Below are 27,728 nucleotides of genomic sequence, written 5' to 3'. Positions count from 1 at the left end.
CACGAACCTGCAGTCTGCATCAACACCCAACCATCGATGATCCCGCCTGGGCATGAGGTCGAATCGCGGAGAGGATGTGCTGCGAACTGGTCTGTGGGTGCGAATGGTTAACGGAACGGTGTGCCACACCAGCCGAACGGACAACGGTTCAGTCCTCGTGGGCGTGTTCAATCAATTTCGAACGGACCCTACCACTTCATGATTGGAGGCCGTGGAGGAGCTGCGGCGTGCTCTAATTCCTCGGAGGAACGAATGAACGGCCTTTGAATGACTTCTTGGGGAAGCACAAGCCACACACACGTTCTGCTGGGATAGAATCACCTGCATGGACCTCCGCCGGATCCGTGAGCCAACCAGCTTCTGCTGACATAACTTTGCATAGAAAGCTTCCCACCGCCTTCCCTTTTGAGCGGCAAAGGCAAATCTCCAATCAAGCGCGTCAGGTTCGTCATCGATTGGGCGGTAGTAGCATTCCCGTCGCAGAAGTCTAGTCCGAGGTCCTCCGCGCCGGCCTGTTGAGCTTTTGTGCATCTTCTAGCCAGAGAATCACGAGAAACGGTCACAATGTCGAAGAAGGCTACCAATTGGAAGTTATGGGGAAAGATGGTGCTGGGGTATGTGCGGTGCTCGAATGGAAATAATGCTAAAGAAACGAATGACTGACGATTTGTTTCCAGAGGAGCGGCCATCTGCGTCGGCGGGCCGGCCTTCACCATCTGGGTGACCCCGACCGAGGAGGAGCTCTTCAAGCGATACAACCCCGAGCTGCAGAAGAGGAGTCTGGAGAACCGTGAGAAGACGCAGGCCGAGTTTGACCATTTCGTCACCAAGTTGAAGGAGTACTCCAAGTCGGACAAGCCGAGTAAGTTCGCGGTTGTTGAATATGTCCGAGGTGGCTTTGCTAACCTGCGCGCAGTCTGGACGGTTCGAGACGAGGACATCGAGAGGCAACGGATAGCGCAGCTTGCGGCGAAGAAGCAAAGGGACAACGACATCAAGGCGCAGCAGGAGGCCATGAGGAAAGAGTCGGGACTGTAGAGCGATGATCATTCGACACTATGAATTATCGTCCGTCGCGAGCGAGGACTGTATTATACATGACGGGCCAGACACCAGGGAGGTGCATATCATAATGGCTGTAAAACAACAGAAGATACCATGAAACCTATGAGGGCTGGTCAATGGCGTTCAAGGAGAGAACTTTGTAATTGGGTAGTCAAAGAGAACAGCGAATCTACGAAGCTACAAATCAAATGGAGACGACATCTCGGCTTTTCCAATTGTTGCATCGAATAGTGATGTTCGCGCTGCAAAATTTCGCGGACTTGACCCCTCCACCGCCCCTCACCTCCCCGGGTGTGCTTCGGTCAGTGTCGGTGAGATCACACCACACAAGCCTCGGCACATACTATTTCCGCAAGCGAAGAATCTTGGCACGCACAAAACATCCATCTTGACATTGACCATCACCACAGCTCCAGCGGCTCAGCCTTACGACATAAGACGGGACATACGAACGAGTTACGGGTAAGTGAAAAATTCCCCGGCATCGCCAGTGCACCTGGGCAGCTTTCCCCCCCGGCCGCGAAAAAAATTTCTTGGTTGGGCGGCTGGTTCTGCCCGCCGTCGCCTGCGAAAACGAGAGACCATTTTGCTAATTGCCCTGAGGTACCCGCGCACAGCTTCCCTAAACCCGCCCGATTTCCTTCCACCTTACCACCCCCCACTCCCGCCTCAAACCACCACCACCTCCCCCCTCCGCCAAAAACACCACCGTCGATATCGCAACCATGTCGGACGTCCAGGAACGCCTCAAGAAGCTCGGTGCCTCCGCGCGTATCGGTATGTTTGTTCTTTGAGCTCTGGAATTGATTTTCCTAGAGCAGGAATCGCTGTTTGACTCGCAGAGCAAGGCTGACAAGGTTGTGTGCGCAGGGTATGTTGTGACCAATCCGCGAAAAATGACCCCTCACCACCTGCCCCCAGCTCTACCTCCGAACCACGAGAGAAAAATTGTCACCACCAGACAGAGCACGATTCACCGAAATGCGGCTTTGCTTTTGATATGGGAACATCAGATGGCTAACGTACCGATCCCGACAACAGCGGCAAGGGCACCCCCCGCAGAAAGGTCAAGCGCGCGCCTGCCCGCTCCGCCGCCGACGACAAGAAGCTCCAGGCCGCCCTGAAGAAGCTCAACGTCCAGCCCATCCAGGCCATTGAGGAGGTCAACATGTTCAAGTCTGACGGCAACGTCATACACTTCGCTGCCCCCAAGGGTATGTCACCATCCCGTCCCCGTGCATGAAGCTGTCGCTGCTGCGGTGCTGTGCTGCTGCCGCACGCGCTGTTTGTCACTTGAGAGAAACATCCCGCTGAGACCTGAACCAATAGTCCACGCCGCCGTCCCCGCCAACACCTTCGCCATCTACGGCCACGGCGAGGACAAGGAGCTCACCGAGCTCGTCCCCGGCATCCTCAACCAGCTCGGCCCCGACTCCCTCGCCTCCCTCCGCAAGCTCGCCGAGAGCTACCAGAACATGCAGAAGGAGGGCAAGGACGGTGAGGAGGACGACATCCCCGACCTGGTCGAGGGTGAGAACTTTGAGAGCAAGGTCGAGTAAACAGTTCCCGGGCCGAATTGAGGAGAAACATTTCTGGACCTGATGACACCAACGACAAAAAAAAAACGTAAAACATTTTCAAAATACAAAGCGTTTTTGTTGATGATCATCCCGTCTGTCCCTCTCTCTTCCTTTTGCCCCTAGGGGAGTTGTCGTCGAGATACCGGGTCCCCATGGAAAGAAAAAATGTTTTCAGCGTGTGGATGTTTTTACAAAGGAATTTAAAAAAGGGCAAAATTTCCGCGCAACATACTCAAGGAGCGACTGACACGACTGTGCCCACCGTCTTTTTTGCTCTGGGCGAAGCTGGAGGATTTCATGAGGGATTGGTCAAAGACGAAGGTCTAGGGAAGAAGCGTGATGCCCTTCCGCATGCGATACCGAGTCTCTGCATAATGAAACATTGCAAAGCCTGGACATATGGCATGTTTGTCTAACGTGATGGTGTATTACGCGTATTCCTCTCCTGTCTTTGGTATCGTAAGCCCATTCGAGGTCACCTCTTGGGCAGCTCAAACTTGTCATCCCCGACATTGGCAACCCAGCCAGCCAGAGCCTCCCTCCTCGCCTCCATCTTGACTTCCCGTCTCGCCGCAAGCATCTCGCTTCCTTTGACATCCGCATACGTCACCCCAGCCAGTGCACTCCTCAACCCCTCCCCATCATCTCCGAGCTCATCCGCAATCGCCGCAACCTCCTCCCACATCCTCCGCCTCGACACCGCACTCGCGCCCCTGGCATCAAACGCCTTGCGGCCCTGCAACACGCCCCCCATCATCCCCTCCTCAAGCCCGCCGGCAGTCCACGCCGCGGCCAGATTACTCGCCGCAATCTTCTCCGCGCGTGCCTTCACTTCCCGCTTCGAGAACGCAAACTCCCGCTCCGTGGTGCGCACCTCGAACGGCGCGAACCTGTACCCGCCACTCCACGCCTGGCCGTCAAGACTCGCCATGCGGCCACGCGCGGAGAAGGCCCTCTCGCACCCGGCGGCGGAGTACTGCGTCTCCGGGAGGATGAGGGAGGAGAGGTAGGCGTTGCCCGGGTAGATGAGCAGCGAGGTTAAAGAGGAGAGAAGGGAGGTGCACTGCTTCAGGGCGATTTTGTCCGAGCAGGATTTGGACATGGTGGGCGGGGCGTCGCCGCGCGCGGGCTTGCGGCGGACGACGCCGAGGCGGGAGAAGTAGGCCCGTCCGGGGAGCGTGCCGGCGTCTTCGGAGGGAGCAGCGGCGGGCATATCCCACGGCGAAGCGTCCTCCTGCGCGGCCATGGTGAGTTCCATGCTTGCGTCGCCGCATGGCGCTTCGGTGCAGTACATGTGCAGCGCGACGCCGTCCTGTATTGCGAACGGCTGGGGCGCGTCTGGGGATATCTCGTGATGTTCACGGCGTCTGACGAGGGTTGACTCCCCTGACAGGAGCTGGCGGCATTCATCCAGGAGATGCCGGTTGAAGGCGCGGATGGCGAGGACCTCAGCGTGCCAGTCGTGGAGGGCGTTCCCCTTTGCCTGGGGGAGTTTGGCGGCCGGGAGACACTTCATGCCTGTCCTGCTGGGTGTTAGTCCAGCTCACATGAAGATGGGAGGCGAGTGAGGGTGGATTTGAGTATTGCCATTCATGCTAGTTACATCGTGCCTATCGTAAATCTCGCCAAATCTCGTGAAAGAAGTTCCAACGAAAAACACCATGTAACGCCCAACTTACGCAAGAGACAGACACGTCAGGACGCCATCCCGCTCAGTAACGATGCCGCTCAGGGGAACCCACTCGTGCAGGCCATTGTCTCTGACCGCAGGCTTCCTCTTGGCCGGCAGCTCCCCGAACCGGCGCAGGACCAAGTCAGCCACGGCATTCGGGTTCGCGACAGTCATGCGTTGCAAAAGCGGTCGTGATACTCTCACCCAGCAACTCATCCCGTTCGATGTAAGTGACCAGCACCTCGCGGAACCACTGAAAGCGGGCGGGCGGAACTCGTGCACCGCCACAGGGCATCAGGGCAAACACCAGCGCGCCACACGGCAGGCACACAAGTCGGAGCGCACCTTCCTTCCTTCCTTCCTTCCCAGTCCGAGCACGTGATTGGCGCTCTTAAGCGAACGACGGCCGTCCCAGAGTGGGGCACCCAGGGCTTTACAACCACCGCACTGAGGGAAGGAGCGAATTCCCCACAACACCGGCCCAAACCGCACCGCCCGCGCGACGTTGCGAAAATTGAATCTCAGCAAAAGAGCGTGACGCCTTGGACTTCCTCCTTCGACCTCCCCCCCATCACCGACAAGTCAGCCAACGTTCGCATTCAATACCGCCAATGTATGTTCTTTGAATCCTTGCTGCGGTTCCCTACGTCCATCCCCTTTTTCGAAGATACTTTTCGCTTTTTTTCCCACGATCGCCGCGCCGCACCGCGCCCTTGCCACCGAGCCATGAGTCGACGTCACTTTGGTGTATTGTGAAGGATTTTTGCGACTGGACGACGGCTCGTGGGCTTTGAGTGCGGCCGGCATCGTGGGAAGGAAAGAAGTGTTTGCGAAGGGACCTGGACGGATGGGAAAGACGGTTCCAATGTGAGGAGGCTTGCTGACAATCGAGAAGATGCGCACGTACGACGATTCGTTCTCGGGCCAGAGAATCTACCCTGGAAAGGTACGATAGAACCACCATCGGCCAGCTCAGTGCAATCCCCCGTCTCCGCCCACGGCAAACCCAACGTCTTCCCGTCGATCAGTTGTGCAGGATCTGGAGGGGCAATGCAGAAGGAGATCAGATGGGACACGAATGGACGAGAGCAAGGACAACAACGACGATCGACGGGAACGATGTTGCATGCCGAGGACAGGCAGACTGGGACCAATGGGCAGGCACATCACGCATGGTTGAACAAGGCGCTGACGAGAACTCTGAATACAGGGTAAGCTCTACGTCCGTGGTGACAGCAAGATCTTCCGTTTCCAGAACGGCAAGTCCGAGTCCCTCTTCCTCCAGCGCAAGAACCCCCGCCGCATCTCGTGGACCGTTCTGTACCGCCGCCAACACCGCAAGGGTATCTCTGAGGTATGTCACCCTTCGTCCTTCGCCCCGATGCAGATTGCTGATTCCCCCCGCAGGAGGTTGCCAAGAAGCGCACCCGCCGCACCGTCAAGGCCCAGCGTGCCATCGTTGGTGCCTCCCTCGATGTGATCAAGGAGAAGCGCTCCATGCGCCCCGAGGCCCGCTCCGCCGCCCGCGCCGCCGCCATCAAGGAGTCCAAGGACAAGAAGGCCGAGGCCAACGCCGCCAAGAAGGCCGAGAAGGCCAAGAACGCCGCCGCCGGCAAGGGCCAGACCGGCCGCATCGTCGGCAAGCAGGGCGCCAAGGGCTCCGCCCCCAAGGTCAAGGCCACCACCCGCTAAGATGTCAATCTCTCTGTCTTGATGGAGTAACTCAGTGAGGGGGTTTATGGTCTTTTTTTGGCAAGGGAAGCGTGTGGGCACCAAAAAGCGAAGGGGAAATGCATTGCGGTTTCCACCGCCGCCGTAGCCCGGCGGCGCGGCCTCGAGACGGGGTTTGGCGAGGAATGTAAATGGATCAAAATACGAAACGCGTTAAAGCCAGGTCCAACCACCACACACACAATCTGGAGTCGAGGGTTCTTTGTGCTTTTGACGGCTGGTTCTATAACTACACAAATCACGGTAGCACGGAATGCATGGATTGTCCCACGGGATTACCAAGTTAAGATTTGTCGTCATGAAGCGGAGGGGTGATGTTCGTGATGCTGCTCTTGGTGGGGTGCTGTGTCTGTGAGATGATGAACGTGATGTATTGCATGGGACTTGATCCGCCAGTCGTCGAATTGCTTGTCTCTGGAATGGTTATGACTGACGTGATGCTTTCATACCTCGGCACCCCTAGGCGTTGATGACCTCGTCCCACGATGGGCTTACATGTAATCTCGCCCAAAATGTTGCTGCCGTCCGAACAGCGCCACCTCAACCGGACTGTCCTACCGCCAGACGATGGCCTGCTCAGATGGGAGCCATAGAACGCTTTCCCAAGGGAGGCCAGACAGTGCCATCCTCACCCAGCGCGAGTCCTCTATCAAACAACCCGTGATGTATCCATACGTCGCCACCATGACCGAGACGCCTCACCACGCAACGCAAGCAGAGACAAACAGTGAGATCAAAATCGAAAAGGCGACGGGAGGACTGATCCGGTAAACCAACCATCCATCCATCCCACCTGTGCCGCGAAGTCAGCATGGTACAAAGTCCGTCGAGTTGCCCGTCGTACTAGGTAGGTACGCTTCGTCTCTGCGCTGTTGAACACTGCATCTTACGTCCCAGCCACCGTCGACACCAAACTCACCTCGCAAATCAAGACACATGCGCATATCAATCGGACGAGAACCAGATTCCCGCTGCGAGCAATCTCTCACACATATGCCACGAGCTGGAAATAAAATGAACCCCTTCCGCCGTTCGTAGCATCTACCCATTTCTTCCTTACGCGCAACAATTGATGCAAGATCCAGCCAGCTAAACATGCAGAAAGCCAGTGGCATTGCAGCGCTCATACAACACAATATGACTCGACATGAGATGAACCACACCACGCCCAAGCGATCGGATCACCCAACCTTGATGTCCGCCGCGCACGAATCGGAGGACCAACCCCGGCCCCGCGTCGGATTTCCGAGCTCCCATCCCCCGCGCGCGCCGGAGCACTTGGACAACTCAACGCACATCGACCCCTCACCTCACCTCACCTAGCTCTCATTCCTTCAGCAAAGGCGGCATCTCACACCAACGAGGGAAAAGATGATGATTTTACTCAAATTTCATTGCTCTAAATTCTAAAGAATGAAAGAGGGGGAATGTCTAAAGAACTTTTCGTCTCCTGTCGTCTAGGCGTCTTTGTCTAATTTCCTCCCTTTTCTCTCTAATTGGGGGTTTGTGTGTCATCTCGTCATAAGCATTTTATCAAGACCTGCGGCAGGACCTTAGATGGCCTTGAGGACGGGCTCGACGGCAGAGACCTCCTGGCCCTGCAGATCGGGCTCCTTCTCGGCGTAGATGATCTTGCCGTGGTCGACGACGATGGCGTAGCGGGCGGTGCGCTCGCCGTGGTTCCAGCCGATGGAGGTGGAGAACTCGGCGTTGTTGTCGGTGCAGAAGATCTGTGGGAGGCCGGTGTTAGTCTTCATTGTTTCTGATTGCTAAGAGGACACAGTTGCCCAATGATGTGATTTTTCTGCAACGATCAAGCTTCCTCCTTCTCCTGTGGTATCATAATCGACCACTGGCGGAGGGGCTGACGAAAGTGGGCTGGCGGGGTGGGGGCAATCATTTTTATCGGAGTCGGTGAGGGCCCCACGGAAGGAGGGGGAGGGGTAGACAACAGCAACAACCATGGAAGTGTTTGATGATGTGGCAGGAAAGAACAGCAACCGAGAAAAGAACTCACGATGAAGTCGTCGGTGACGTTGTTGGCCTTGCCCCAGCCGGACATGACGTAGGGGTCGTTGTAGGCGAGGAAGATGACCTGGTCAACGCCCTTGGCCTTGAGCTCGTCCTTCTTCGCGATGTAGCCGGGAAGGTGGGCGGCGGAGCAGGTGGGAGTGAAGGCGCCGGGGAGGGCGACGATGATGACCTTCTTGTCCTTGAACTCTGCGCGGGGAGGCGATCAGCATCGTGGCCCAAAGGACAGCAGAAGCAGAGGAGAGGAGGCACGACGTGACTTACCCTTGGCGGTGTCGTACTTGATGGGGATACCGCAGACCTTGAAGTCAGAGGTCTCGGCCTGGTAGGGGATGTACTGGAAGTTGACACCCTCGGGGAACTGCTCGCCAGCCTTGATAGGAGCCATTGTGAATGTGTTTGGGTTGGTGTTGATGGGGAAAAGGTTGAGTGTGTGTGGTTGTGAGTGAGTTGGTTGAAGGAGAGAGGAAGCAAGTCCGGGGGAGGAAGAGAGAAAGGAGCTTCAATTAGTAGTCTGAGGCTGGCACCGGGTTTCGCAGCAACCAGCGGCGGCAAAGACGATCGTCGAGTCAGGGTCCCGCGCTGAATTCTGCGAGATTCCACGTCGAGGGAAGTGGAGCTGCGCCGATGATTTGTATTTCTGTAGATAGGCGCGGGGCGGCCACTCTTTCCTGGGACGGTAGGCCCGGTTATGTTCGACGTGGAAGTGGCCTCCCCTCCAGTTGCCCCTCCACTCCCCCCGAAGACCCCCCGCGGCAGCTTCCCTCGGGTCGCCGCTCCTCTCCTGCCTGCTTCTGCAGTTTCTGTGACAAAAAAGAAGTGGGCGCAGCTGCTGTGTGAGGTGCTGCTTTCCGTGCCTTTGCAAGTAGGCAGGTCAGGTACCTTACATTGGACGCGGCGGAATACGACGGGGATCCAGCCTGGCCCGGCCCCAGCCATCACGATGAGATATTTCCAGTAAAAACTTCCGGCGCCGATAAGACGGCGACGGGTACCTCACCTAGGGTGGGATACACCAAAAAAAAAGCTAATTAGACATTTGCTATCTTCCTGCACGTTAGACACACCAAGGACCAGTTTGCGCACCTCTTTGGTCCACAGTCCTAGACATGACGCAAGACCGGCCGTTTATGCCGCGTCCGTTTGGATGTGGCACGTCGCCCAAACCTCCGATCCCCGGCGCGCCCCTCGTGGTCGACCTCCCCGGTGGGGGCCGCGCGAAGGCCTCTGAGGTCTCGGCCGTCCGAGCTCACACTGCCTGTCTTTCGGCCCATCCCTGGGGGCCCTCTTCGGAGTTAATTCGCCAAGCCCTGGCAAACCACAAATTGATTTGAGTTAGTGAGAAGTCTGGTTTGTCATCACGGACAAGGATCGGGACGGGTCGTCGAGATCCGGCGCGCCTGATTTAAACATGTGTCGATGATGTGCAGAAGCTACAGGAGCGTTTGTTGAGTAGACGTCCAAAATCGCCGGGCGAGTTACCGAAATGCAGCGTTCCCGGCTGGTACCTGATTCACGGTGATGCGCCGTGCGCCTGATGTCGCCTCTGTCTGGGCGCGGCCGGCGTCGGACCCTGACTAACGCCTGGCTGCCACGATGCTAGATGATGCAAAAGAAATGAAAAAGTTTTGAACGCCTTCAGCCTTATGACTCTGCAGCTGCAATTTTTAGAACTCGCCGCCGTCGTTCGTTCACCGAGACCAGACCCCGCGGCATCTGCCCAAATCCCCCAAGGGCGTCGGTGACAGCTGACAGACACCGATATCCCTGTCGGATCGTGCCGTGATTGGTTGCTTCGTCCGTTTATTGCGTGCATCTCCCGAGTTCACAGTTGCGTCATATTCGTATATCATTTGCGCTCAACGCAGTCCAGCTCGTCAAAGCATCGTGCAAAAAGACGTTGGTAATAGGAATCGAAACAAAAAGCTGTAATTATGGCCACGCAAGACGAATCACGACCTCCCTTCCCGCCCTTCACTGAGGAAACGGCGAGGACCAAGGTCAAGGCGGCCCAGGATGGTTGGAACACCAAGTCCGTGCTCTTCATCTCGGTGAACGCAGAAGTCTGACAAGCACAGAAACCCGTCCAAAGTCAAGATGGCATACACGCCAGACACCATCTGGAGGAACAGGGACACCTTCCTGCAAGGCCGGGACGAGGTCGAGCAGTGGCTGACCAAGAAATGGGAAAAGGAAAATGGCTACCGCCTCCGAAAAGAGCTATTTGCCTTCACCGACAATAAAGTGAGTGACGTACCGATATATTCCGAATTCCAATTCTTAAAAGGCATGGCTGACGATGTCCAGATTGCTGTTCAGTTCTGGTATGAGTGGCATGACGAATCGGGACAGTGGTGGCGGACCTATGGCCTGGAGGATTGGACCTTTGCAGAAAACGGTCTCATGCGCAAAAGGCAAATGAGCGGGAACGACGTGAAGATTGAAGATGCGCAGAGGTGGTTCAAGGACGGCGTGGATGTTAATACCGTCGACATCTCCGAAAAACACTGGTGACGCTCCGAGACGTCTGCTGATGGGCGCTCCTGAGCTAAGGTGCTGTATTGAGCAATGTCTCATCTTTCCCGCCGACTAAGGTGTCACGGCGGCGGATGAAAGGTACCAGAGACTTGTCGTCTCGAAACTATCGAATCGAGAGAGTATTTTCGTGCCACAAACTTCATCAGGAGGAATCCATGAGCGCCCATGTAAATTTATGTTGTTGTTTAAACGTGTTTCGTTTGCTGCAAAGCATGCCTGCCGCTTTGACGATCCCAAGCCACACGTGTTCAATGTCCAGCTGCGAGACACATCTTTAAGTCGTCAGAGACATTCGCATTCTTTCCGGGCTTCCATTGTAAGCCGCTCATAAGTGATTCACGAGGAGGAAACGTGCTTGCCTGGACAGCCACAGGCTGCAGACGCAACCCAGGCCGTCGGCGAGAACCTGTGTCAATCCAGATGGAGAGGACTGCGCCAGCCATGGTGGACGTTAGCGCAGGAACATGCCGGAAATCAACCCTGCTAATGTGAGGAGTTGAGATCGTGACAGGAGCTTGGCGCCACGACCCAAAGACACGGACTGGGGTGGAGGCGCGAGCTCAGCAAGAAGAGCGGCCCCTGCGGGAGAGCAGAGCCAACGGTCCAGACTGTGGAATGAACCAAGCCCAATGCTAGCTCCAGATACTGCTTATTCGTCGTCACACCAACCGAAACGTTCGTCTAAGTCGACTCCATTTGGCTTGAGGATGGCCGCAGGCTGGCTTGGCAGTCAAGTTGGTGAGGTCAAAAGCTCACTCACCGAGAAGACGCGGTCGGTGCAATGCGGACAATATGGGCACCCAGCTGCCCCGATAGGCGAGCCAATGCGAGACGTAGCTGGCATCTGTCCGGGAGATCCCCCTCCTCGGACCGGGAACAGCGTCGCAATTGGGAAAGTGACGTGTGGCCCGGCACAGGGATACTGTGCAAGCTGTCGCCGCCTGCCCCGATGTAGAGGGTCGCTTCGGCGCAGAAGCAATGATTTGCACTGGGATGTCTTCAGCTCTCCGAGCAGCGTGTCGGCATCAAAACTTGGACATTGACTGGAAGAACGTGAACGACACCATGATCTCTTCAACCGTCCAGGGCGTGACTGCAGCACCTTCTGTAGAGTGTATCGTTGTGCCTGTTGTCTCGTCTGTCGTAGACCCTCCCGTCCTGCGCTTTCAAGAGCCAACTGCCTACTCAGATTGTGGGTGTCGTTGTATGCGTCCCATTGGGTCTCCTGGCGCGACGTTGAAGCACGACTGGGCCATCGCTTCTTCCCCAGAATACTAGTCAGTAAGGAGGAACCATTGAAGTCCGGCCAATTCGGAAGACTAGTCAATCGAGTTGCACGGACAGGGCGTGATCGGGAGCGCAATCGAATCGGTTGTCGCACCGCAAGACAAAGGCGGAGGTCGGCGAAGGTAGTCGGCGAGGCTAGCAAGATAGGAGCCAGTTTTCTTTGACGCTGGAGTCTCCCGGCCTAGACCGCATCTAGTTGGTGTTTGGACGCAACGAGCTGGAGATTCTGCCGGTCGGGGTCTTGATTGGCTGTTTCTCTCCAGCAGGGGGTTGACGGAGCGATTCGCGAAAAGACATGATCGAGGTGCCCTTGGTCAGGGAGCAGGAGACAGCCGTTGGTGCAGACGCTGCCATTTGTCTCGTATCAAGACCGACAACCAACAAGATTGCATTCGGACATGTATGGGCATCAAAGGGCCGCCAGACACAGCGAAGAGAAACGATTTCGACGGACATGAGCAATGCCAAGCGTCGATTGTCCTCCAGAGAGGCAGTCAGGGAATCAGACGCGCCGATCTGGCCCTGAAGGTCGGCTCGTTGCGATCAAGGACCATTGTTTCTGTTAAACCTCATGATAGAAACGTGGGTGCGGGCACGCGATCTGCAGGTCGTTTGTTCTCGGGGACAATTGTATGACAGGGCTGAGCAGGACAAAGTCAAGGACTGGCGCAGAGTAACGGCGAAGGTTTGGGGTCGATATCGACACTAGAGAATGCGACACGATCGATGGTCGGAGACTCCTTGTCGGGCTGACAGGCGCTCTCACGACGATGATGAATGGTTGGGTACTGATGCCACTGGTGTTGGAGTTGGAAGACGGCTTCACACTTGGACGGGAGCTTTCCTCGGTCGTGCCTGGTTTGACGACGGACTGGCAGGCACAGATCGAGGCTGGATCCAGCAGGGGCAAGGACAGGGGCAGGGGCAGCTCTTGGCCCCAGCTCTGCACCTTCTGCGGGAAGCAGATGTCTGCATCTTTGATGCAGAGCAGCTGAGGGAAGGTTCTCACCGGACAAGCGCCCACCCCTGTTTCCTATTTGGATGGGTGGCAGGAGGCAGTTCCTGGTCCGTGCACGTGCTTCGGTCAGCAGAAGCAGCACAGACCATGTCAGCCCGAACTTCTTGCCCCTTGCTCCTGCTGCTTGCTTTTTGGCGGCTGGCTTCCTCTTGCCCCTCTGAGGTGACTGACGGCCTAAGTTGCTGAATGAAGCCTGAGTGAGTGAGTGACTGCTTTCTCCCTTTACGCAACGTGAAAACAAGCAAGCCTCCAAACGCCTCACTCGACACCACGACCACACAGTCCCAACTTGACCCGTTGTCTCCTCCCTCTCCACTGCCTGTTCCCAGCTTGTCCTGCCCGCCTCGCCTGGGACTAGTGGTGGACGAGGCGGTTGTGCTCGTTGAGCGACCCTCTCCAGTGGCTCTCCCTGGTCCAAAGTTAGATTGGACGAAATGCGGACTACCCAATGCATGAGCTTCACCTTTCTTTTGTCGCGAGATATCGATTTCGGTTGGTTACCAGCGCGCCGTCTTTCTTTTCTTTTCCAGAAGACTTTCGTAATGGATGATCTGACTGACCCGCTGAGACTGATGAATTCAGCATCATGCCTTACTACCTGACCTCGGCAACAAAGCAAAGACGCGCCTGTACCGTGCCTGATGATACGTCTCAGACCCTGACTCTCTGGGTGGCGCTCTTTCGCCCGCAACAGACGAGGCCTTTGGTGATGCAGGCTTGGGATGGGAGGCGGCGCCCAGCTCGTCATAGTGCTGAGAGCTACCGGTAGCTCCCTCCCGTTCGGGTCCAGCCCGCTGGAGTCATGAGGAAAACGGACGGCCCAGCTTCCGGACATGGCCTCGATTGCCTTGGGGTCCCTCAGCTCGTCGAACATGAAGATATTCTTGTCAACCACGGCCTTTGCCGAGTTGACATCCACCAAGCAAACAAAAACCACCAAAAAAACATCAGGCTGTGGATTTCTCCAACCCGAAGCCGATCTTCTGCAGTGCCATGGAGACTGCCGGGATTAACTGCATGTTTCTCATTTCCATCCATCTATCCCAAGCATGGCAGCCAGATTCGAGGGTACGGAGTGGTCACCAAGAAAAGCAAGCCCAGCTCGACTGTCTCAGCTGTCGAAGCCCTCCTAACTCGTTCGGGGAAGCCCGCGATGCTAGTGCCTGTCCGGCTCTACCAATCACCAGCTGCTGCGGATGATCAGCTGGGATTCTGCCGCATTGGGTCTTTCGTCACTTCTTCGTTGGAGATGCGCCTGAACAGGACGCAGCGGCGTTGACGAGGCGTCGCTCGTTGCGTGCAGTTGCTTTTCATCGATCGCACTTGCGGATGGCTGCGTCTCCCGAGTCGTCAACGACCGTCGCTCCCTAACGTACCACCTTCACCTTCGATTCAACCTCACAGACGCTTGCCTTTGCAAGACGAGAAAGATGCAACGGCCACCGTGTCGGCCATGAACCTTGAATTCTCTGCTTCAACAAACACTCGATGCAAGCGGCTAGCGCCATTCTTCCTTCTCTCCTCGGCCGACGGTCAACACACCCACTCGCAGCCATGTCTCTCACTCTAATACATTGCGTCCACTCCAGTCCGTCCACGCTAGTACGTCTGCGTCTATCTCCATGCCTGCCAAGTTCCTCTTGATATCGGCATCACTCTTTCTCAAGGCCGAGAAGAAACCACGCCCCACCTCCCATGTTGTCCTCGCCCACTCTCGTCCGCCAAAGACACCAAACGTGTGGCCGCCTCCTCCATCCGGTTCCACCGCGACCCCGGCGCAGGCCAAACTTCACTTTGTGGATTGGTCCAGCTTCAGCCCTCTCCGTCAACGGAAGCCGGCCAAAGCTTGACAACCTGGTCTAGCCGTGATGGCTGTGTGGGGTCTGGCCGTCTCGCCCGTCACATCAGCTCCGGCCCAATATCTGGGGATACGCGGAATGCAGGCTCAGGGCAGCGCATATATCACACCTGCCCTCCCGCCGTTCATTCCTTCCCAGACACCCGGTTATTCCATCGCTACTCCAGTCTCACCAACCACGAGGCGAACACCAGTTCTGATCTTGCAGTAGCTTACAGTTCGCTTCATCGACAACTACCTAATATAGCTCTCTCGTTCCAGTGCGGTCCTGCTAAACGTCACCGTCAACACTCACTCAATCCTGCTTTCAACTTATACCGATACTCACAACCATCCATCTTCCCTCCACCAACTCTCTTCACGACACCTAGACCCTACGATACTCTCGCCAACGCGAATCATCTACCTCAACACCATCCCTGACGAATCCCTCGTTCATCATGGGCCTTCTTCCCCTCAGCTACCGCCGCCCTGTCTACGTCACGGGCACTTCCGTCCATGGGAGCTCCTCTGACGTGTCTGACAGTGGCGACGAGAAGGGCAGCAGCACTACCTCCTCTCTGAAGTCTGGCAAGTCTAGTACTCCTGCCGGAATCCCTGAATCTTTGGCCTTTGACAAGATCATCAACGGCGGCACATGCCCTGTAGGTACCCATTCTTAGCGTCCCAATGATCGTAACTGACTCGTCAGCCCTGCACTGTTCGCGACTTTATGAACTATCTCGTCTACATTGAGCTCGCCGCCGAAAACCTCCAATTCTTCCTCTGGCACAGAGATTACACCAAGCGTTTCCAGGAGGCAAAGACTTCGGATCTCGCCCTCGCACCCGAATGGACCACAGCTCAGGAGAACGAGGTCCTCCAGCGCCTCTTCAAGGACAAGTCATCGCGTATGCGCAAGAAGCCTGGCCAGGAGATCTTCAAAGGTACCGACTTTGAGAAGACTGGTGTTGCCGCCGCGGTCGTCGAGGACCCCAACCCGTTTGGCACCCCGCCGCACACCCCCCCTCAAGATCAGGAGTCGGTTTACACGGGCTCCAACGGTGTTTCAAACGCCGACTCCTACCGCTCGCAGGCAAGCGAGGCTTTCGCCGCCATTGGCGCCAAGCAGCCATGTAAGTGACCACGCCTCGCCATCATATCATCTGCTAACCGCCACCAGTCACGATCCAGCCTTTCCGCGAGGAGATTGATCGCGTTATTGCCACTTACATTATGGATGGTGCTCCGCGACAGTTGAATCTTTCAGCCAAGGACCGTGATGCCACCCTTCATGCCCTCGCCACGACCACCCATCCCTCGGCTTGCCGCATCGCGCTCAAGGTCGTCGAGGACTCGCTCCGCAAGCAGAACCACCCCAACTTCATCCGCTGGTCGATTTGCAACGGCAACCCCGCCCGCGTCACCTTTGCTCGGGCCCTTGGTGTCGGTCTGATTGCCGTTGCCTTTGTCGTCGCCATCTTGATCACTCTCAGCCGCGCTCGCCGAGGCTGGCGCGCTCTGGCTGCTATAGGCTGGGTCCTCGGCATTTCCACCCTCGTGGCTGCATACAAGGGTATGTGTGTCGTCTTGCACGGCATGCATCACCGCCACGTCCGGCCTTGGGAGCTCTTCGTGGACGAGGAAACCGATGATGAGAAGCGTAGAGCCTCCCTTGACTCATTCGGATCCTCCAACAGCTTCGAGTCGGAACCGTGGATCGTCAAGTACGAGAAGCGCAATATTATCCGCAAGATCTTCGATCGCGAGGTCTGGATCGAGGAACCTGCTCTCCGTACCATTCAGGACACCATCTTCATCCAGGCCATGCTCTGCGCCCTGTTGCTCGCTGGTGTCCTCACCGGCATCTTTGTCGCCATCCCCCACCACGGCTACTTCTAAGCGAGACCGATCTCAATGGATGGCTGGGACCCTCCATCTAGCGAGTGTTGTTTACGCTTTTACAGAGAAGACTGCGTGGAATGGAAGTTTGAATTAGAATACCAATTTGCTTGCACGGCGTCTATGGATGGGGGAATATGGCTAGTAGGGATTTGTATTTGTAATATTTAGTTCAACATGAAGAGTAATCATCAAGTCACTCATTACGAACATGAAATCCGCATTCTCATGATGATGTTTGTTTCCCTCTGGATGAACATTCCTTTCTGAAACAACTTCCCCGGTCCAGAATCTCCCCCACGCTTGGGTATGTCTGAGTTATCTGAGGTGGTTAAAACACGATTCAAATGACGATGGTCTAGACAAGAGAGAACAAAAAGCAAGACAAACGGAAGGAATGAATGTGTCAAAGAAGGTGGGAAGAGGGGAGCGACAGTCAATGTCTGAGTAGGGGAATGTTGGCGGCACTTGGCCATGAGCAGGCCACGTTTTCCGGAACCGGAAGGCCGGATCGGCGGTGATGTGGGGCTGTTATATCTTTCCCGGACGGACTTAGTTGGTGCGTGGCGGGAGGTGGGGACTGCTGCCCGAGCCGCGTGCGCGGGATGCGCGGCGCAGGTTGTGTGGTTGTGTCCCGCCTGCCTCAAATATCCCCCATACGACTACGCTTTTCTATTCTTGACCTTCTGTCTCTGTGTTTCATTTGGATCTTCACTCTTGAACACAGCCTGCCTCTTGGCCGGTGCCGTTTGCCGTTCTGTTCGTGGCTGTGGTTGAAGAGATGGGAAGTGCGGGTCTTGGCGTTCATTAAACCTTGGCGTCACGGGGTTTCGTTGATGTGGGGGGGATGATTTTCAGCCTGCCTGCCGGGCCGCCGGTGAGTTTTTTTAGTGTGAAGATTCACAGTGTGTGGTCGGGGCGGGACCGGAGGGAGGGTCCACCTTTTTGGGGCCGGATGTGCCGAGGGATGGTATTTAAAGGGGGCCTTTCGCCGTTTCTTGGCTTTGAGATTGGAGTATGCGTCCCGGGAACGAACGCTGCACACCACACACGGAAACAGAAGAACAGAAGACGTCTGAACGACGACGCGACTGCACGCTTTCGGATCCGGGGAGTTCGAGATGGAGGGATGAAGGGGGGAATTTACCGTGTTGTCGATCCGATCGGAAAGAGACCATCCCTTTTTGAGAATCGGAAGCTTTGGGTGAGGGAAATCGGGGAAGGAGACGGGACTGAAGCGTACGGCGGCCGGTCGGTCATGACGGAGGCTTGTGGGGGCTGGTTTGCCGGCGGGACGGGGGGTATTGATTCGATTGGGCAGGGGACGTCGGGGTCTGTTCCGAGGAGTGGGCCGAGGCCTGTGAGAGTTTTTGGGGTTGGGCTGTGAGCTGTTTGTTTGATTGGGTGAAGCCAGAGGTGAGATGGGCATGGTGATGGTGACGGTGACCTCGGGGGAGAGATTGGGGCTGCGGGATGTGGGTTGGGGGTTTTGTAGGATTGGGCTTTTGGGTGTTTTTGGTGCGTGTTGATGGATTTGATTTGATGTCGTGAGGACGTCTTTAGTTGCTTGTTTTGGGTTTTGGGGTCGCCTTTTTCTTATGTTGATTGATACGATGATACCTTGGCGACGGGGGCGATTTGACCCGGTAGAAGGGATTGGTTGCGTTTGACCATTTGATGGCCGATGGCTGGTGGTGAGCCTTATCGTTATAAGCGTCTGCGATCATACCAACTGCATGAACTTATCCAACTTTGCGTTCATACTTGCAGAGCAGCTGGCTCTTAAAGTTGATGGGGGCCAACGAAATACTAGTGAAGGGGGCGAGGGCGTCGCCACCGTTGACGACGGCGTGCTCATCATCCACAGTGCAACGTGCATGAGGTCGTGTCTAGCCATGCGCTCGCAGGAGCTGTCTGTCGTGCTGTTGAGGGTGGGCGGGATGATGGAGAGAGTTTCGAGATGCGTCGTTCCAGATTGATCGACTGTCCATTCGCTCAATATGATCTGCATGCGAGACGGCTGGTCGTTCGGTGAGTATGCGGTGCGGCCTGTGCAACCCGCCTTAAGTCCGACCATTCTGGTGAATGATTTCTAGCCAAACTCGTATCCGGGTACCGCAACAGCTGAAGACCATGAGCCTCGGAGTTGCGAAGCGGTGAAAACTTTCAGAATTTCTGCCAGCCGGATTGTTTCCGTTCGGACGAGACAGACTACGAAAACTCTCCCCCAACGTGTACCGAAACTTACTTGCACCACCACCATCAGCAGGCGCACATCGGGAGTTTAGCGGAAGGTTTAACGTTGCTCAAAACTGGGACGGGTCCCGACGAAACTCTATTCCTTGTCTAATTTGAGCATCTATCGAACTTCACAAAACCCGCTCTATCGCCTCCAAAAATGAAAAGAAATGTTTTTGAGATTCGTCTGCGAGGCCCTGGGAGTTTTCATCCATACAGGGGCGCTATCGTGCGCTCGCCAAGCTGGCTCAAACCGCCATAGACGGGGAACCATCCCATATCCCATGTGTTCAGACTAAGCTTAGTTGCAGCAGCAGACCTGCGAAAGAACACGTTAGTAATCACATTCAAGGCCTAGCAGTCGCTGCGAAAACATACCTTGTTACCGCGGCCAGACTTGGAGTTGCTCTGGCACTTGAGCGCGGCGCAGGCGGAACCATCCTTGTCAGGCTTGTTGCAGGTTCCGGCGGGCGCGCCCTGGCGCGCGACGAGAAGAGAGGCCTCGTCGACGGCGGAGAGCTCGTTCTTGGGGCCCGGGGCGGGGATGGCGACGGCCAGGGTGGCGAAGAGGGTGACGAAGACGGTTGAGGCGCGCATTTTGATTATTGAGGGAGTGTTTGGTTTTTTTTCTACCGGAGAAAAATAAAGAGAGTGGTATTAGTTGTGATTATTGAGTGAGTGAAAACTGTCTGTTGCTGCTGCTGATTTGGAAACGAGAGGTAGATGTACAGGAGGCATCGCCGTGGTTTATATACAGAGGATTGATCGACTCGTGTCGTTTGGTCTCATGAGACGGATTATGGGGCTTCAGACGGGGTGGAACTCTCCCACAGCGACGGAGAGGACCGATCCAGACTGCTGGGTAGCCTTCCCGTCATTTCGTCTCGCCTTGCCCCCCCGTGAGCGGCAGGTGCCCATGTCACAGCATGATGCGAGGCCTGCCGAGTTACGCGAGTCGCGAACTTTAGTTGCGTATTATGTGGGCTCCCTTCTTTTCTCTACGTCTTTACAGAAAAGTGTCCGGCTGAGGTGGTAAGAGCGGCCCAATCAGGTAACACGTCGCCTGTCGTTGGTATGTTCTGGACGGCAGCGCTCGAACCAAGCATGAAGACGCCGTACCAAGTTTCAAAAGATGGGTGGGTGAGGGTTGGGATTGGGCAACCCCACGAGTCAAGACTTGGCGCTGCGGGCCTGGGGGCGACCCTGATGTTTATTTTTGGGGGCTGAGTTGATTGATCGCCTACATTACACGATCTAGAGCAACTTCGTCCGATGATGGGATACACACTGCACACGTTGTCTGAACCTGCGCGCAGGTGCCTCTCATTCTTTGAATTTTAGAGTTTTTCTCACAGCGATTGGATCGTGCGCGCTGCGGTGCCAGTTTGCGTCAGCTTGTTCCAGACGTTTTCCCTCTTCTCTCTTCTGGAGAAGATGAAACTACACGCGACAAGCGCACATTCCACGTTTTGTCGGAGGATTTCTCTCTTGGTGAGGGCGCACTGGGTGGCGCACGCGCGCGTTTCGCAGTACATCCCAAGACCACGTTTGCTCCTACGTAACAGTAGAGGAATTTTACATTTAGAGTTTAGGGCGTTGTTTGCCGCCTAACCGACTAGTGAATGCTACGACCGCGGAATCTTCGTTAAAGTCGGCTTAGAACACATACACGCAGCTGTGTTGTCGTAGTCTTGCCGGGTTCCCGTCGGCGGTATTGAACTGGCCGGTTGGGTGATGGATACGGATGGACCAGTTAGATGTGCTGCTGCAGCTTGGCGACTGCCTGATGCGGAAGGAGTTGAACAGGGGCTGACTGCATGGCTGCGAACTCTCTTTGAGTATGGCGAGATGCGATGCATGCGAATGGCTCGTTGAAGAATATTTTGATGGCTGTAATGGCGATGTTTACTGATCGTGATAGTTGTTGTATTCTCATAGCTGTGATACAGACTTCCCCCTATCAGCACGTCACAGACCAAGTCGTATCGTACGGCGCGCATATTAGTGGGTCGAAGGGGACCCAAACTCTATTCGAGGATTCGCAGCAATGATGCCCATTCTGACAGGCGCAGAAGAGAAACGTCTCGTAGGATATTTCCGTACGGGGGACGGTCCATTCCGTGTGCTGGGCCCCTGAACGCGGAAAAGGGGGTCCCACGCGTCGCTCTTCTCCGGGTCCGCGCGGGGATACTCGAAGGCGGGCCGCGGATATGATGGAGTGGACAGCAGTGTCTCAACAACAGCCAGGGGCTTGGCGATTTGGCTGAAGGTGTGATGAGGTTCACTCTCGCTGTTTTGAGTTCTGAGAATGATTCAACTTGTTGATCTGGAGGGTGTAGTTTGGGGTTGTTTGTCTGGACGAGCAACTGAAGACCATGAATCTGCATCTGGCTGATTTGCAACATAACATTATCGCAGTTGACTCTTGGGATCGACAGGAGTCTCTGCCCAAGTTGATCTGTACGCTGTTGTCAGCAACTCGGATTTAATCCGGTGACAAGCAAAGAGCTGATGCCTGCAAGACTGGGGCTTTGCAACACGCCCCTAACCAAGTTCAAGTGTGTTGATCCCTGCCAATGGTCAGTAGCCCAAACACGTTGAATAGCTAGAAGATTGCGCCTCTCCTTAAACAAGTTTGACGGAATACCAGCAATTAGGAACTCGCAGGTAATCTCTTCGATACATCCGAACTGCGTTCCACTGAGGATTTGCTCTTTCTCGTATCCGGACTTCATCTCGGTATACCACGCTGCAAGCCGCCCTCAATCTCGAGAAACTCCAGACACCCAATATCATCCCACTGCAACAGTCGTTACAATGGGTCTAGAAGTTCCAAAAAGTGGCCGCGGTATTTCGTAAAGTCGGACTTAGAGTTTGAGCCCCCCTTGGCCAGGGATCTACCCTTTGAAGAGCGGTTGCGACCTACCCGCTCGACAGGCCCTGGAGAAGTCCGTAATGAGACATGACTAGAACTCAAAGACGATCAAATCCAGACCGACGGAGAACGCATGACCCACCCCGTTCGTCATGGAGTTGGGAATAGAGGCAGTGGTTATGCTATCTTGTCCGGTTCGGCGTGAATGCAAATCCGAGATGAGCGGGCTACGGGGCAAATTCGACACAAATTTTGTTTTTCTCTGCAGATGATGAGAAATCACAATGAACTTTGATAATCTGAGTTGAAATTTTGAACGAAAATGACATTTTAGTACGGAAATACACGACGTAATCTAAGGATACAGCACAGCCGAAGAGGCAAAGTTTGAGACAAATTAAAAAAGCAATTCCACCAATGAGGCCAAGTCAGCAGCCCGGATCGATGACTTGTGAGCGGTTTTACTCCTCATCGTCAAAGTCAACATCCTCCTCAAAGTCGACATCAAAGTCCTCCTCGTCCCCATCCTCCTGGCGGCGGCCGTGACCCTTCTTGTTGTTCGTGGCATCATCCGCAGCGGCGTCGCCACCCTTGGGGCTGCGCTTGTTGCCAGACTTGTTCTTGTCGTTATCGTCGACCTTTGTGCTGCTCTTGTCGTCCACGACGACGGTGGTCTTGCTGCTGTCGTCGGAGCCGCTGGTAGAGGAGGAGGAGGAGCTGTTGTCCTTGCCGTTGTTCTTGTTGTTGTCGTCGACCTTGGTGGTGCTCTTGTCGTCGGAGCCAGAAGTGGAGGTGGTGGTCTTGCCGCTGGTCTTGGTGCTAGACTTGCCGCCCTTGCGACCCGAGGCGCCCTTGTTGTTGTTCTTGTCGTCCTGGGTGGTCGACTTGGAAGCGCTGTTGTCGTCGGCTCCTACGGTTCTGGGAGCCTTGCCGTTGGCCTTGTTGTTGGCGGCGTCATCAGCGGCGGCATCGCCTCCCTTGGGGGCTCTCTTGGGGTTCTTTCCGTTGGCTTTGTTGTTGGCAGCATCATCGGCTGCGGCGTCGCCACCCTTGGGACTCCTCTTCGGGTTCTTGCCATTGGCCTTGTTGTTGCCGGCGTCATCAGCTGCGGCATCACCGCCTTTCGGGCTTCTCTTGGGGTTCTTTCCGTTGGCCTTGTTGTTGTTGGCATCGTCCACAGCTGCGTCGCCTCCCTTCGGGCTCCTCGCTACAACGGGAACAACGTCGGGGTTGGTGCCGGTGGTGGTTCCGGGGGTGGGCTCCACGCAGACGCCGTTCTTGCGCTTGCACGTCTTGGGGGCACGTTGCTCCAGAGCCATACCGGTGCCGGAGATGTCGGTGGATCGCTGCAGACAGAGTGTTAGATTGTGAAGTGTGAAGAGACGCATCATGGACTTGCCTCGATGAGACCAGCATCGGAAGATCCAGCGATTGGCATGGCCACGGAAGTTGCGGCGAAGAAAGCCATGCCAAGAGTGGCGACCTGGGCGATAGTAGGAGCGTGCATCTTGGCGACTTGGAGGTGGTGGATATGAAATGAAAGTTGAATGAATGGGATGATATCGAAGTGAAGGAAAGTGGTATTAGATTGTGATCTGAAGAGTGAGTGTGATGATGAGAGAGAAGACACTGAGGAGACCGGGAGATTCTTGGCACTTATATACAGAGTCGATCTTGAGTTGCGTTCTTCAGGGAACATTGATTCCCATTGCCGAAACTATTTTCAATCAGATCTAGACTCTCTCTTCAGCCATAGCAAGCGAATGTGGGAATTGGAGACCCTGGTCTAGGCATCGTGAGGCCAAGCTTATGGCGCTTGTCTAGAATAAGCTGGAAGCTAGGCGAGGAGTTCGCGCGCGGTCCAGAACCCCTGCCTGCATAGCCATCAGCTGTCCAGACCCGACACTCTGGCTCCAGACAGATGATGCCAAGTCTAAACATTCACGGTATGAGGCGTGTCCTTCCGGTGGGATCTAGCGTGCTCGTCGCTACGCTATTCACAACCCACGTGCGAAAGGGTGTCAACAACAGACGAGCGAAGACATGGAGGGGCAGAACGCTTCTCTTTTGGGGGTTTGACTCACGTCTCTCTTCCGTTTATTCTTTCCTGGGGTCGCACTTCGAGTAGGATATCTTTTGCTCTTTGGTCTTCCCGAGGCCGTAATCTCCCTCTCTTTGCTCCTGTCCTTTGCCTTTTGTGTCGGTATAACCTATCTCCAACAATTTCGACATATTTAGAGGGACTCGAGGTAGACAGCTGACTGGCGAGACACCTGCCACTCACGTTGGGTTCACTCACCCGGCTGCCTCATCGTCCAAGCACCGTGAGGATCATTAAACGGCCACTTACACCAGGCGCCTCGCGAAATTGTAGGCTAAACCTGCTGTTCCAGAACCCCTCGGCTACAGAGGCCTCAGACGACGCTGGGCCTCAGCTGAAAGCCACTCGAGCCGAGGGGAAATGGGAGAAAACAACCGATTGGGAAGTTTAGCTCAGGGGAGCCCGGAGTGTGGCGCGCGGGGGCGGCAAATTTTAGGTGTTAGCTCCCGTTAAGCGGCTCGCGGGGTGGCTAGTGCCAAGACGGCGCGGCACCGTTGCCAAGTTTGTTCTCACGCTGTTTCACTACTGACAATCGACTGCACGCTGTGCTTTGGTCGTGTCCAAGTTGAGACGGAAACCGAATGCCAAGAGTTATAGGCAGTTTACTGTAACGACCGGATGAATTCTTCAGCTTCTTCGGGCCTCGTTGTTCATGATGCATGACACCTACGGGGCAGTCGTGTGGGCGATGGTAGAAAATGTGAAGGGAGTCAAGATACTTTGGGTCGCTGTCTTGGAGACTGCATTCTGAATTACAGAACAAGCATTTCCGTCCTCGCAGTACCTTCGCTGTTGAGGGCCATAAGGTGACCTCCAGACGGCGTTTACTTTAATAGGTTATCCCAAGTAAGGTTGCGCCACGAAGAGCTATTTTGGTGGCTGAGTTCTGGACCACAGCATCAGAGGGCTTGCTCAGCAAGCCACACGAACGCCATGCCGGCAAATCATCTGAGGTTCCAACTCTACCTTCGGCTGGACTTGCTGAGAGCTCGGCAACTTGGTGTCATATTCAGACGTTGTCATAATTAGTAACGGATTATTCAGAACTGACTGCTGAGGAGGTAACATCACTAGCAGCGACATATGGCGTTTCTGAGGGAACAGAGTGCACGCGAGCTGAAGCTGAAATGTGTCTACCTGGGGCGTCTGAAATGCCAGACACCTGAAATATAGCATGGCAGGAAAGTTTAAACGATTGAGGAAAGGGATGGCGGGAGCGTCGCAGGTTGATGACCGAGAAATACTTTGGTCGAACCATGAGAGCCACGTGCACGATTTGGGTGCCCTGTCGCCCCATCAAGGACAACTGATTTTCTGAATATGGAAACAAAGGGCATGAGCTTTCTCTGACTCTCGCAACGGCTTCACGCCACGAGTGAGCCGCAGATGCTCTATCCTCAACACGAGAGCTTCAAAGCAAGGCTACTCATTCCAAATGATGCCAAATGCTTCATGGAACCTTCGACATGGTTGCATATACGAAAATGTCGGATACCCGGGTCAAATGGTTGCTTTCTCAGTTATTTTTGGACACCTTGGAAGTGAAGAGTGCTTTGACAACGCTTCAAATGCCCCAATTTGCCTCTGAGTCTTACCGTGGCAATCACGTCGTGGCGCTGGCAAATGGAAACCAGACGCCGCCAATAATTGCGCCCTTAACGCTCGGTGCAGCGTTTAGGAGAGGTTTCTGACGCCTGACAATAGTAGGGTGATGAGGGCTTTTGAAATGAATGCCTCCTGTGTGGCAAGTTTACCCGAAGTATGTCTCTCGAGAAGACATCTTAGGAAGGGTATTGCTATCCGGGCGCTTCGTAGGCATAAACAATGATAGGGGCAATAAAGACGACGATGGCGATAATAATAGGAAAAGGGACCACAGGGACGACACTGGGAATAGACATAAAAGGTTATTAATATTGAACAAAATATTGGACCTAAGATAGCAGTTTTCCGCCCAGATAGCTAGCAATGCCTGCCTGGATATGAAGACTTCTTGGGAATAATTATGTCATTGTCTCTCAGGACCGAGGCTTTGCTATTATCCAAGTAATCAAAGACAGAAAGGGCGATAGCAGGCAGTTAGAGAATAGCGACGATGAGAATGAAAACACAGACAGACATACATCTGCTTCAATAGAAACAAGTGCGTGAGCCAAGAGATATTCGCGAGGAACGAAGAAAAGAGAGGTAGAGTAGGGAATTAACTACGGGTAGGTATGTATTCTAATATAGCATACGGCGCAAAGAATGCCGTCGCCTACACTACCCTCTTGCCCTTTTCGGAATCTTAGTAGCCTTATGTGATAGAGGATTGCAGGGAGATTTCTCGCTCATTTAATGCGCCTCTGAGATCATCAACTCACAGCTGCCGCTGTGCTGTCTGTAAATAGACCCATCCTCGCTTGGGCTTTTCTGCCCAAGCATGATCAAAACATACTTTGAACTTTGAGATACCTAAACTTGTCATCAGACTAGAGGGGGAAAGTTTGAAGCGATTTCTGAAAACAGCTGGTCAAGACATGAATGCTGATTCAATGCAAGCTTGCTCACGTCCGAAGCTGCCGAAGAAGTAAGGTGACACCAATTAGTTCGAATTTCTTAAGGCTGGTGAAAGAACTTATTAGTGCAATCGTGCCGGACTCTTTGGAACTTCAGGATGATCTGAGGACTACTGTTGCTCTCAGCATTCACAATGGCAGCTAGCAGGTACATATTATTTTGGCAGATGTGAGGATAACCAACACGGGTGATGTACATGAGTCGAATGAGTTTGCACATCACTCCCCGTTGGAACAGGGATCACAGAGGCCAGAACTCAGGCCAGAGAGGTCTGGACCCTGGAGGCTTGGCTCAAAGCTTGGTTAAAGCTTGAACAAAACGTTGCAAGGTAGCTGATTCCTGGCAGATGAGCGAATGACAACAGCCGAACATTTTCCCGTCCCGAGCCAGCCAGCATTGATTGAGATAACTACTCGATGAAATTTACTGATGCTGCTCTCATTAAGATTTCGATAGCCTCACTTTTCGTTTTGGCTTCTCAAATCTTCGGCGAGGATTTCAGTTTTTCTGTTGGCAATATCGTACTATACGAGTCAAGCTGTCACCCTAGGTTGAAAAAGGGCTCGCATATGACATTTACTCAATCAAGGTTCACATGTGAGGGATAAATTCTGCTCGCAGTATGATGAGGGCTCCGCAATCTTCTAGCTTGCTCGATTGACCTTGAGACCTCATAAATGTCACAAAGCAAGTTACCATCACGGCGTAAAACGACTCAAACGACTAGACAACAATCAGCCATACATGACGTAGAGAAAGGATTGAATAAGTGTCCGAAAAATGACAGGAGTCGTGATACTCCAAAAAAACAGTTATCACTATTTTGAACACAGCATTTGGACTGCGCTTGTTGCGTTCGCCTCACTAGAGTGGACGGGCCACCAATGGGAGGACGCTCGTCAAAGGTCCCATTAGCTTCAAAGGTGGACACATGGGCGAAGAGCCATGGAAACTCTCTTAAAGTCACAAAATGACACTATTCTCAACTCCGGATCCTCGGCAGCAGGTCGGAAGTCTCGGTCTGCTTCTGAGTCCATGTCCTGAGCTAGGCGAAATACGCCTTCTGGAAGCTTTGCATCATGGGGAATGAAGTCGCTTTCGGGTTGGATCATGAACGCAGTGGCTGTCTCTAAGTTGGCGGCTTTTGTATAAAGAGTCGCTAACTTCGTCTTCAGATCTCATACTTATCATTCAGAACACACCGGTCTTCAGTCTAGTCATTCGTTCATCATACACAGGCTCACAACTGCCTCTCATTCGTTCCCTTGACAATCTGTCTATCCTTCATTCCACA

The 27,728-nt window shown here is 54.5% G+C and overlaps 9 protein-coding genes across 9 annotated transcripts; 5 read left to right on the top strand and 4 right to left on the bottom strand.

The window, feature by feature from the left end:
- Positions 1-564: 564 nt before the first annotated feature.
- CBP4 (assembly factor cbp4) lies at positions 565-1,038 on the top strand (the record flags this gene model as incomplete). Its single annotated transcript, XM_053179180.1, has 3 exons — positions 565-614; positions 678-862; positions 917-1,038. 3 exons carry the CDS (start codon positions 565-567, stop codon positions 1,036-1,038), a joined length of 357 nt encoding a protein of 118 aa, XP_053036937.1.
- Positions 1,039-1,790: 752 nt separating this feature from the next.
- Positions 1,791-2,624, top strand: NPC2_2 (Phosphatidylglycerol/phosphatidylinositol transfer protein; the record flags this gene model as incomplete). Its single annotated transcript, XM_053179179.1, has 3 exons — positions 1,791-1,846; positions 2,107-2,279; positions 2,395-2,624. The coding sequence occupies 3 exons, from the start codon at positions 1,791-1,793 to the stop codon at positions 2,622-2,624; spliced, it is 459 nt and encodes a 152-aa protein (XP_053036936.1).
- A 496-nt stretch (positions 2,625-3,120) lies between these two features.
- Positions 3,121-4,491, bottom strand: COL26b_006357 (uncharacterized protein; the record flags this gene model as incomplete). Its single annotated transcript, XM_053179178.1, has 2 exons — positions 3,121-4,168; positions 4,325-4,491. 2 exons carry the CDS (start codon positions 4,489-4,491, stop codon positions 3,121-3,123), a joined length of 1,215 nt encoding a protein of 404 aa, XP_053036935.1.
- Positions 4,492-5,212: 721 nt separating this feature from the next.
- RPL24 (60S ribosomal protein L24) lies at positions 5,213-6,009 on the top strand (the record flags this gene model as incomplete). The annotated part of the gene is made up of 3 exons (XM_053179177.1): positions 5,213-5,263; positions 5,528-5,671; positions 5,725-6,009. The coding sequence occupies 3 exons, from the start codon at positions 5,213-5,215 to the stop codon at positions 6,007-6,009; spliced, it is 480 nt and encodes a 159-aa protein (XP_053036934.1).
- A 1,592-nt stretch (positions 6,010-7,601) lies between these two features.
- On the bottom strand, positions 7,602-8,467 carry COL26b_006355 (uncharacterized protein; the record flags this gene model as incomplete). Its single annotated transcript, XM_053179176.1, has 3 exons — positions 7,602-7,778; positions 8,066-8,268; positions 8,344-8,467. 3 exons carry the CDS (start codon positions 8,465-8,467, stop codon positions 7,602-7,604), a joined length of 504 nt encoding a protein of 167 aa, XP_053036933.1.
- Positions 8,468-10,013: 1,546 nt separating this feature from the next.
- COL26b_006354 (uncharacterized protein) lies at positions 10,014-10,593 on the top strand (the record flags this gene model as incomplete). Its single annotated transcript, XM_053179175.1, has 3 exons — positions 10,014-10,111; positions 10,158-10,323; positions 10,387-10,593. 3 exons carry the CDS (start codon positions 10,014-10,016, stop codon positions 10,591-10,593), a joined length of 471 nt encoding a protein of 156 aa, XP_053036932.1.
- A 4,627-nt stretch (positions 10,594-15,220) lies between these two features.
- Positions 15,221-16,661, top strand: COL26b_006353 (uncharacterized protein; the record flags this gene model as incomplete). The annotated part of the gene is made up of 3 exons (XM_053179174.1): positions 15,221-15,424; positions 15,472-15,895; positions 15,943-16,661. 3 exons carry the CDS (start codon positions 15,221-15,223, stop codon positions 16,659-16,661), a joined length of 1,347 nt encoding a protein of 448 aa, XP_053036931.1.
- Positions 16,662-19,200: 2,539 nt separating this feature from the next.
- COL26b_006352 (uncharacterized protein) lies at positions 19,201-19,496 on the bottom strand (the record flags this gene model as incomplete). The annotated part of the gene is made up of 2 exons (XM_053179173.1): positions 19,201-19,218; positions 19,278-19,496. 2 exons carry the CDS (start codon positions 19,494-19,496, stop codon positions 19,201-19,203), a joined length of 237 nt encoding a protein of 78 aa, XP_053036930.1.
- Positions 19,497-22,235: 2,739 nt separating this feature from the next.
- On the bottom strand, positions 22,236-23,281 carry COL26b_006351 (uncharacterized protein; the record flags this gene model as incomplete). Its single annotated transcript, XM_053179172.1, has 2 exons — positions 22,236-23,120; positions 23,219-23,281. 2 exons carry the CDS (start codon positions 23,279-23,281, stop codon positions 22,236-22,238), a joined length of 948 nt encoding a protein of 315 aa, XP_053036929.1.
- Between the last annotated feature and the right edge of the window lie 4,447 nt (positions 23,282-27,728).

This window comes from Colletotrichum chrysophilum, assembly GCF_026319265.1.
Source record: "Colletotrichum chrysophilum strain AFK26 chromosome Unknown scaffold_46, whole genome shotgun sequence".
Taxonomy (NCBI): domain Eukaryota; kingdom Fungi; phylum Ascomycota; class Sordariomycetes; order Glomerellales; family Glomerellaceae; genus Colletotrichum; species Colletotrichum chrysophilum.
The sequence above is the reverse complement of the archived record's forward strand: the minus strand, read 5'-3'. Positions and strand labels throughout refer to the sequence as shown.